Source organism: Physella acuta, unplaced genomic scaffold (assembly GCF_028476545.2).
Source record: "Physella acuta isolate Inbredline_101_S28 unplaced genomic scaffold, ASM2847654v3 ptg001011l, whole genome shotgun sequence".
Taxonomy (NCBI): domain Eukaryota; kingdom Metazoa; phylum Mollusca; class Gastropoda; family Physidae; genus Physella; species Physella acuta.
The window spans coordinates 41399-52661 of NW_026732528.1; the positions used below are offsets into that span (position 1 = coordinate 41399).

The 11263-nt window shown below is 36.1% G+C and overlaps 1 protein-coding gene across 1 annotated transcript; it reads right to left on the reverse strand.

The window, feature by feature from the left end:
• Positions 1-1056: 1056 nt before the first annotated feature.
• On the reverse strand, positions 1057-9572 carry LOC131954550 (max dimerization protein 4). Its single transcript, XM_059318315.1, has 6 exons — positions 9378-9572; positions 8672-8771; positions 8472-8501; positions 6554-6668; positions 5795-6011; positions 1057-5396 (listed from the first exon to the last, which is right to left on the reverse strand). Exons 1-6 carry the CDS (start codon positions 9433-9435, stop codon positions 5242-5244), a joined length of 675 nt encoding a protein of 224 aa, XP_059174298.1. The 5' UTR covers positions 9436-9572; the 3' UTR covers positions 1057-5241.
• Between the last annotated feature and the right edge of the window lie 1691 nt (positions 9573-11263).

Here is an 11263-nt window from a genome sequence, read left to right on the forward strand (position 1 = left end):
TGGTCCAGATGACCCATAGTTACTCCAGTACACCTGGTCCAGATGACCCATAGTTACTCCAGTACACCTGGTCCAGATGACCCATAGTTACTTTAGTACATCTGGTCCAATGACACATAGTTACTCCAGTACACCTGGTCCAGATGACCCATAGTTACTCCAGTACACCTGGTCCAGATGACCCATAGTTACTCCAGTACACCTGGTCCAGATGACCCATAGTTACTCCAGTACACCTGGTCCAGATGACCCATAGTTACTTTAGTACATCTGGTCCAATGACACATAGTTACTCCAGATGACCCATAGTTACTCCAGTACACCTGGTCCAGATGACCCATAGTTACTCCAGTACACCTGGTCCAGATGACCCATAGTTACTCCAGTACACCTGGTCCAGATGACCCATAGTTACTCCAGTACACCTGGTCCAGATGACCCATAGTTACTCCAGTACACCTGGTCCAGATGACCCATAGTTACTTTAGTACATCTGGTCCAATGACACATAGTTACTCCAGATGACCCATAGTTACTCCAGTACACCTGGTCCAGATGACCCATAGTTACTCCAGATGACCCATAGTTACTCCAGTACACCTGATCCAATGACCCATAGTTCCACCAGTACATCTGGTCCAATGACACATAGTTACTCCAGATGATCCATAATTACTCCAGTACACCTGGTCCATATGACTTAGTTACTCCAGTCCAGTATACCTGGTCCAGATGGCCCAGTTACTCCAGTACACCTGGTCTAGATGAGTTACTCTAATACACCTGGTCTGATTTACTCTTATACACCTGGTCCAAATGAGTTAGTTACTCCAGTCCAGTATACCTGGTGCAGATGGCCCATACAGTTACTCCAGTACACCTGGTCTAGATGAGTTACTCTAATACACCTGGCCAATTTGACCTTTATTTTGCTCCAAACTGCTGTAGCAAAAAATGACTTGTAATTACTCCAATAAAGGTTGTTGGTTGTTGCACCGTTTCCTACAATATGACACAAAACCAGCAAAAAAAAAAAAAAACAATACAAAAAGAATAGCTGAGTCCCAAAATCATTTATTTGACAAATGTTCAGGACTGATAAAATGTATTATAGATATTTACACAATTGTAATAATTAAAATCTATTTCTTCACGTACATTACATAGCAAGAATCAAAAGACATTCACAGAGTCAGGCAGGCACAGATCCACTACACAGACAGACACACTGCCAAGTTAATGAGAATAAAAACACCACCCTAACCAGCTGACCAGAATCTGCACTGATGGGGTGGCTATGTGTAACAAACATGATATGAGAATAAATAAAAATAAATGATAAAAATATTTAGTGCATGACGAGTGAACGAACCACATTTAAAAGCAAAATTCAAATCTCCAGTGCATAAAAGACATGAATATCAATGTCTAAACTGCAACATAAGCCCACATTTCATTTAATGCTACAATTTAGCCATTTTAATCAATGAAAAAAAAATTAGCATATTCAGTATTTATGAAAATAACAAAATGTTTAATGGTAAGACTGCAACAGATTGCTCACACACAAAACAACTTGTTAACCGCAGATGGTGGACTTGTTTTTACAAACCCCTAGAAGGAAATCTGACAAAAATACACCCGTACAATTCTTTAATCAACAATTCTAACTTTTAATTCAAACGGGTTAGATGGAAGGCATGTTTAAAGCTAGCTAAAAACTTAAACTTGGAGCATCCAGGACTTTGTTTTTACACTGTTACATTTTGATCATTGGGGAAAAAATTTGTTTTAAAGGAAAAAAAAATATGTACAGAGATGAGATCAATAGGAACCAAATTTGGACTGGCTTTTACTTCACCTATGCCATTCTAAGCCTTAACCAAAAGAATCTGACACTTTTACTTCACCTATGCCATCCTAAGCCTTAACCAAAAGAATCTGACACTTTTACTTCACCTATGCCATCCTAAGCCTTAACCAAAAGAATCTGACACTTTTACTTCACCTAAAACCATTCTATGACACTGACAAACAAATTAGAACTGTAAATTCAGGGGAGGCTAGTGAAGACAGTGGGAGCCAATATTCAGATGACCAAGTACTTCACCTGTACAGTGCATATGCAGTACATCTAAAAATGTACTCTATAGCTAACACTTTAAGTTTGCAGACAGTAAAGTAAACCTTAAACAAACTTTTAATACTAGGACAAACCTGAATGCATGGGACATATGGCAGATGAGAAATTTATTCATTTTATTAATTGCATGTCATGGGTAAAAAAAAAAACTAATACTTTAGCAAATTAGAAAAAAATTAAATAGTCTATCGAGCACAGCCAAATTTGCATACTAGACAACAAGACATTAAAAGATGTATTACACATCAGATCTTGGTAGCGATTGTACCTAGTTGGAAGGTTACAGCCACAAATTTTTGTTCAATTATTTCATATTTAATAATTTCATTGCTTACTTGAGTGCAGATAATATTGATAAAAATGTTAAATTGGCATTTGAAATTTACAAAATAGTTTCAGCCATTCTTTTTCAACCCACCATAAGCATCATTAAAAAAAATTTCAGATATTTTATTCTTTGACAAAAACAAAATGAAGAAAGACCAACGTTTTGTCTTCTTTTAACATAAAACTTTAAGTACAATAATAACAAAATTAACTGGTTATGTTGTGACTAAACTCATTTCTAAATTTTAAACACTGCATTGGATTTTTCATGACTTTTAACAGAAACAAAACAGCATTATTTGAAAGAAAATATATTTTAAAGATTGCAGCTCAATGCAGTATTAATAAAAAAAAATTCTATTAGAATAATATCCATTCAGACAGTTTAGTTTATTCTAGCGCCATATTAATACTCAATGTCTAGTTTTTTAATGCTGATATTTTTAATCATTGGGATGTAATTTAAACTTTTTTTTTTTTTACCTCTAAATAATTAATTTTAGACAAATTTCTATTCAAAAGGACCTCAACTTTTAAAAACCTGCCCTTTTTCTTTTTTCTTAATCCTGATATTTGTAAAGCATGATTACCATTAAAAAAAACTGAATACACATAATATCAAAGTGACCTTGCCCTTTAGAGCACCTGATGCCTCATCCACTGACAAATGAAAACAATATCGTATTATTGCAGTAGACCACGTCCAACTGTTTGTAACTATTTTCCTTCCAGTCATGCCAAAGTATGCTCAGTTCAGAGGTAAGACATGAAGAAAGACATGGATAACAGAATTCAAGGTTAGAGCTTCTAAAATCAAATCAAACGCATGAGAAAGCCATAGGCTATTGACAAGGCACACTGCAGTAGTTCATCAATTATGTATATCCTAACCCCATCTCATTAATTAATATTAACCAGAATCTTATCCCTAGCCATCAGGACTGAATACCTAGCCAATCAGAATGCAGCATGGAAGTAGCCTAAGCTCCCCAAACTAGTATGTATCACAGATATTTGTAATATAAACACCACAGTTTCTTCCACCCTCTCAAAAATTGATCATTACATTGTTGCAATATTTAAAACCTGTAAAATCAAAATAAAAAAAAATACATGGACTGTAAACATTGATTTCTGCTATATATAATCACTAACACAGACACATTAAAACCTTGATTGTAAAAGACGAGCTAAGTATTGCTTCCTGATACAAGAATAATACAACTGTTACATTGGCTCGTTTTAAGCCAGCTCTAGATGTTAATACTAAACCATAAAGTTATCTGTCCTTGGATATTATAGACAGGACACCAAACCTATTCAAACATTTCCATTATAACATTAATTATAAACAAAATGTAAATAAATTAAATACAAATTTTAAAAAGTGAACAAGTTCCCTGTGCAATACAGCCTAACACCAAAGTGAAGCCTGCTACAGCCTAACACCAAAGTGAAGCCTGCAAATGCTTTGGTCTATTCAAACAGTTAGCCATTTTGTTTTTTTAAATTTTGAAAGGGACGTAATCCAATATACAGTGTGAAGCTCTGGTCATACAATGGAATGAGAAATTTTAAAGTTTTCACCATCATGCCATTCATACCGCAGCATACATTAAGTCATACATGAGGTGTTGTAACAGGACATGCCATTCATACCCCAACATACAGTTATACCGCAGATGAAATCTTGCCTTGTTGGACTCCGGCTGTAATAATCCAGTAAGTAGCAAAGAAAAACTAAGTGACTCAATTTTTCATCAGTGGCTTCATTCAACCCAATAAAGAAATTTTTTTTTACTGCTGCAGAAAGTTGCGATGTATGAATCTCAGCACCACACTTATCCTAGAGGCCTAACGTGTTCACGCCACCTTTTGCTGCCTACGTCATTGCTGCGTTTAACTAACTGCAACGCTGAATGATGGGAGGTGGGGGAACTCGCAGCCAATTGAAAAAAATGAAAATCACAGCTTGTTGAAATATCTTTTTTAAAATACACCACTGTCATTTAAGATTTTTGCTGATATACAAATGTGTATATTCTAACTTGGGAATATCATTACTATGAATATTGTAGCCTTATTATGAGCTTACAACTAGGCTCTGAATTCTATCACTACTGTGGAAATCAGTAATTAAGAGGTACCCAGTTTGTGTATATTTACTATTTTAACAAGACCCATTACACTATTTTAACAAGATCCATTATGCTTTGCCAGACTGATGATAAGCTCCAAGTCAGAAAATTTCTAGTTAAAGCATATCCAAAATAACTACACTGGAATCTCAATGAGTGGCTCGCTTCCAGTGGGATCTTCACTGGAACCTTCCTTATGCCATTTCTAATAGGTTCAATAACATTCTTATTCACAATAACATTCACTCCGAGGACATTTTACAAAAATATTTCCTTAAAAATTGAACAAGTGTAGATTATTACTATAAGATACATAACAAACATAAAAAGTAAACATAGTTAAGGTAGTATTCAATTCAGCTTCACTATTAACTACCCATAATTATTCCAAATAGCAGCACATTGTGGGCCCGTTCTCAGTACAAGTGGATGAGCAATCAAAGGAGATATTAATCCTACACAACAGTGAAAGTAATCCAATCCAGCCTCAGCATCAAGGCCCGAAAACATGGAGTCACTATCATGAAAATAGCAACAAAGAGAGAAAACTGTAAACAACACATACATCCTGCGCTGGCAGCTGCTGCAAGCAAACTCAGCCAGTTGAATAGGTCAAAGTTGAATAGGTCAAGATCAAAGATTTGTTGACAGGCCGCTGGACACACCAGAGTCATCAGAAAAGTTGTTACTATAGCGACGGCAGTCCCCGCTGCCATCGCTACCCAGACTCTCCACGCTGCAGCGATCGTCACTGTCGCTTTGGAAGCCGCCGATAATGTCAATCTCATCTGAGGGTTAAGAAAATAAAAAATACAGTAAGAAAATTGTTTGAATTAGTTGCAAACATACAAGACAATAATAATTGAACCCCACACTTGCATGCATGCAGTTAAAATTTTAATATCAACCATTACTTTTATAGTTTAACAGCGAAATCAATTTAGAACTATTAAATGAGAAACTCAAAAAATAAAAATTGAAATAGTTTCATTGGATAATAATTAAGTTACATGTTTTTGTATTTCACACTTAACTATTAGTCGAAAATAAGTTCATTTACATAATGTTGATAATTGAGGCCCCAACTATATGCCCAGGACAGACCCCCCCCCCCCCCCCCCAGTGTAGTGATGGTGTAGTTTTTAACCACTAAATATAACCAAAGGAAAATTTAGCAGTCTCTTACCAGACTCTTCAGATTTTATAGACGAGGTAGATGACAAGGATGATGACGATGAATTAGTTGATGTACTACATTCACTTATGCTTCGCTCCTGGCGAACACGATATAAGCTGTGGTTATTTACTTGATGCAAATGATCTAATCTTCTACGAAGAAGTCGATTTTCTCGTTCTAACTGATCTCTCATAAGCAACGCCTTCCTCTCTTTTTCTTCTAAATTCTGAAAAAACAAAAACAAAACTGATAAAACTTTTGGGTAGTGAACAGAACTGTAGCAGTAACATTGTGATATTCATGTTCTCCAACAACTAACACAATTCCATATTGCGATTCAGTTATTCTTCAACCCAACACATCTCTTGTTAGTACAGACTAATAAGTTGGCCACGCCCACTACAAGTAAAACACTCGTGATTTAAACCCTCAAAATTTAAAACTGAATAAAAATAATTACAAATTTCTGAATATGCAAAGAAAAAACAACTAGGAACAAGTTGTAGGAGAACAATGAAACAAAAATAACTGCATGTTCTTTATTTGTGGTAATTATCTAACCCTAACAATGGAACTTTGTTGAAGATAAGTACCACATGTTTTCAAAACAAAAATTCTAATTCAACAAATAAAAATACCTATTTAATTAATTTAAAAATTCTAATAATATAATGCAGGATTTTATTTAGCAAAGCATTACAACAAATATAAGCTTTATTTCCAAATCAATGTTAACAGACTTAGCAGTATAAAATGCAGTGGACTGACCTTTATGAAAGACCTAGCTTTTGTTAAGAGACCTAGTGTGGTGTGGCGAGAAGAATCCACACCAAGTGGCACAAGGTCCTTTAACCTCTCCAAGCAATGTCTTAGGTGAGCTCTCCTGTAAGAACAAAAATCAATCCATTTAAAATAAAATCAACCTATAAAGTTATGTTCAATAAACATTTGAAGAACAACTAATTATTACAGTGCCTACAACAAGGCGAGGCATCTTTATAAAGTCCAATTTTTTTCCTACAATGATGATAGTTGCTATAGAGCTACGGGTTTTTATTAGATATAAGTCCAGTGACATTTAAAAAAAAAACGAGCGGGTTTTTTTTTTTAAAAAAAAAAGGTCACTTAAGGGCAACCAAGGCTTGCCTCTGGCCTTATATGACCTATGTTTAAATCAAACAATACAGATTTAATGTAAACAGTTTCCTCCCCTTGATTGATAGCTCCAAGAAGAATTAGCAGTAAAAATTTAACTCTAATTATGATTTTTGGTTAACTAAAAAATTGCTTAAAATCATTAACGAGTGTTCACAACTCCCCCCTCCCCACCTCTGCAATACCAAACAGTTGGGACGAGGCCTGCAGTTGGCATGTAGGTCAAGGTTGCGGCTATTCAACCTCAACAACAAACCTCGCCCCGCAACGACCTGCTGCCAGTTATCCCAGCAAGCTGCTACCTAATAAACCAGCACATTACTTTGTAGCCACCGCCAGCTTTTTAAATACTATATTAACATCAACAACCATCGGTGGCTGCTAAGTTATTTAACTTTGTGCATTAGCGTCTTGTTACTCTAGTAGTACGACCCGTTTTAAAAATACAATGAGATTGAACATGTATAAAAAAAGCTAGTATTAAAATAATGAATTATTACACTTTAAATTCTTTGAACACTTTAAATTGACCTCTCGTCATTTATGTTCAAAAATTCTACAATGAGTAAAGCATTTGATTTACATAAGGCGTTTCGATTAGTGACTGCGGGTCGGATTATAATAGCATATTCGAAATAGTTTTCTTAGCCATTTAGGCCAAATCTTTTCAGGACAATTATTCTAAACCCACGGAATTGCTTTTTTATCGATTGTGTCGAGAGTAGAATCTATATAGATTTAAATGAATACTGTTGATATATTTTCTTCTTAGGCTATAAGCGCAGTGTTTATTTTTTTACAGAAATACATTGAAAGATAGTCGCTAGGCCTTGTCAGGATGGGCCTAGCGTATTTCTCTGCGCATGCCCAATACTCGTTGTTGTTAAGAGCTAAAAATAGAACATCAACATTCCTATAAAAACGAAACTCCCACCTTATTCCTTACCCCGAAATATATATAAAAAAGCAGTTTTCACTTACTTTAATGAAGCAATAGGTATAAAGGTTAAACAAAGTTTTGTTTACACGGTTATAAAAATAGCCTGAGTATACTACTTTGAGGGGTGTGGGCCTGTTGGTACGATTCCGATTGTTAGTGTTAGGCTAACAACATAGGGCGTAGGATTTTTAAAGCTAGGTCTAGCTGATTTGTAACCGTTAGCGTTTTTTCCTAACGCGTATAGATCTAGATTATTATTAAATTTAATACTTGTATTTAATGAGCAACCAGATTTTCCCCCCAAAGATTTTAAAATCGTTATAAATAAGCTGGTAGCTTGCTGATAATGATTATTATAAACAAAAACAATACTAAATTCTAGCTACATTAAAGAAAATTATTATGAATTCATAAGTCACATTCACAAAAGTTATCATAAGCCTACACCACACACATATCCAAATAAATCCTTATGAAATATGTGAATGTAGCATCTCCAAGCAACAATAATACTACCAAACCAGCTTAAAATTGTTAACATTAGGTAGATCTATGATTAGGCTACATGTTACAGGATATAATATAACTTACCTGTTTTTTTCCAATTCGTTATGTGTAGATCTGTGAAATATACATAGAAATATGATGTCAATATTAGTCAAACAAATGGTTTTATTTTAAAGTTTATCAATGTCATTTTTGCTAAAAAGAATTGGGTCCAGATTAATCCTAAATGACAAATGTCAAATGACACGTAGATCTAGTTCGTGTGTTCTGTACAAGTTCCCTACCTGTTGCCCTGTGTCTTTTTGGATTTCGATCTCCTTTTTGAAGGATTGTAACTAAATTCATCTGGCATAGGTAGCGTTGAAGCATAGCCATGCTCGGCTTCTGTAATTTTACAGAGTGAAATAAATTAGGCTTAGCCTAGCCAGGCCCTGGGATAAACAAGTTTACTAGAATCTAGATCGAATCTATATTTTGGTACGATTCTTCCTGCTTTATAAAAGGCCATTTTGACGTCATTGTGTTAAACTTTAACCAACAGACGCAAGAAGACAAGTTTCACCTAGACTCTACATTTAATTGATTACATTTAGAAGGCAGTGTCGCAAAAAGTTCTTGATTCTAGATTTTCAACCTACGCCCTACAAGATCTAGAATCTATTCTAGAAATCTAGATCTAGATCTACACTCAGTCACTTCACTACAGAGAGTATGATTCAACGAACACAAAGACACCTAATCTAGATCTAGATCTATAATCAACTCGACTGAATCCACAGAAAGAGCTCATTTTAAATTATATCTAAGGAGTTAAATATTGAAAAACTTCCTCGCGATCAAGACTTAGGTAATAACACATAACTTTACAACACACAAAGGTCTATTCTATTTCACACGTACTAAAAATAGTTGGAAGTTAAAATGTAAACACTGGCAAAAAAATTGCAATCAGAAAAAGTAGATCTAGGAATCTAGTTGCCCGTACTGTACCTCTATCTCTTCTTTCAATAAATTCTGCTGCCTGTAGAAGTTGCTCAATACTGTGCATGATTGATTTTAATTAAGTAAAAGTTATTCGCGTTGAGAATCTCACAACTCTTTAGAAAGTGGTATCCTCTCTCCTTATCAGACTTGAACCCTACTAACTCACGTTATGTTGAGGTAGGCTAAATGAAAAGGAAACAACCAGGCTGCAAATGTTTACAAGCTCAGAAGCATTTGATTGGTTTTCTGGAACGGGAACAGCCAATGGCTGAGCTCGTTTTATCTCGCAAGGGAAAGAATCAGAAATTGATGCGGGTAGTAGAATGCGGGAGAGGGAGGTGACGTAGTCTTCGCTACTTCGCACGAGCTGAATGGCGAGTTGCTGTGGTGGTTTGCAGCAGGTAACACGAACACGCAACAAAATGCACTTCTCGTTAAAAGACACGAAACAACACAATGATGGTGTGTTTTAACATTCACAACAACATTTACTATAGTAATTTTGAAACTAACAACCCAAGTAACTTATTTTTTAGGACAAGAGGATTTGTTTACAAACAGCAACCATCTTTTTCATACGTAAACAGATCGTGACGATGGGCAAATCAATGCTTGCGGATTTTTTAGTTGCTGACATGGCGGATATCGATTGACATGAGTGATGTGTACACATACAATTACTTGACACAGTATTCATCTACTGAATTAACACCAATGAGTTGTTTACTAATGCTAGACGTTAGCTAAATGCTTAGATTATAGAAAGTAATAGAACTACTTTTTACTTATTTTATTAAAAGCCTAAACCTGCGTCCTTTATTTAACCAAAATATCTGCAGGCCTACGTATAGGGAGCGAGTTCTGAAAAAAAAACAAAAAACAACAAGCAACGATCTAAAGCCTGCACTTTAACTAGCCACAGGGTGGCTAGGCCTAACGTTGGCTGCATTCTGTAACAGTAGGCATACAATCTGCATTGCGTCCTGCCAATGTAAACATTACGTAGCTTGTGCTGTGCGCTAGATATGGATAACAGAGCCAGCCCTTTCCCTTCCCCCTTCATACGAGTCTTACTTCTGCTTCGACACACAGACATACATACATACATATAGTGTGTGTGTGCCTGTATGTGGGAATAAATGTACACATGACTAGGTGTTGGCCCTTCAGGCCTGCCACATAAGCGAGACACACACACGCACACAATGACACACACACTCAAGTTGGACTTGCCCTATAAACACGGTTGTTCGTTTCTATTCGGTGTCGCAACGACACATAAGTGAATTTCTTCACGTGTCAGTCATGTGGAGTTACACTGGTGTGTCTGTCATGTGGCGCGACACACTGGTGTGTCAGAAATGCGACACTACACTTTACTAGAGCATCATTTGTCTGGTTGTAACATTAGTTGTACCCCCCCCCCCCCCCCCCACCCACCAGACTGATGGCGTACTATCGACACACCTACCTCAGTATCTGATGTACTAAAACGTGACCTGACGTGACATAGCCTATGGAGAGATGAGGGATTCAAGTTTTTAAAATAGCAATGTTTATTCTTGTGTTGTATACCATAGTTTAACTGAATGAAGCAATGATGTTTTGAAGGATTGAGTAATGATTTTTAAAAGGAATGAAGTAAGGATTATAAGCGGTGATTGTTTAGGGCTGTTTAGAGTTTAAGCAAATATAGAGCGATGATTGTGTTGAGCTGTGCTCGGTAACTGAACGAGTGAAGCAACTGGATTGACCTAAATGAAAGCACATCTAATTATAGCTGGCCATCCATAACGAGGCCATTAGAGTGACAAACACACATCAGTGACGTTGTATGTATCGGCCTATGGGAGCTGGGCCCTCCCCCTTCCATGGGATCATAAAGACAACGC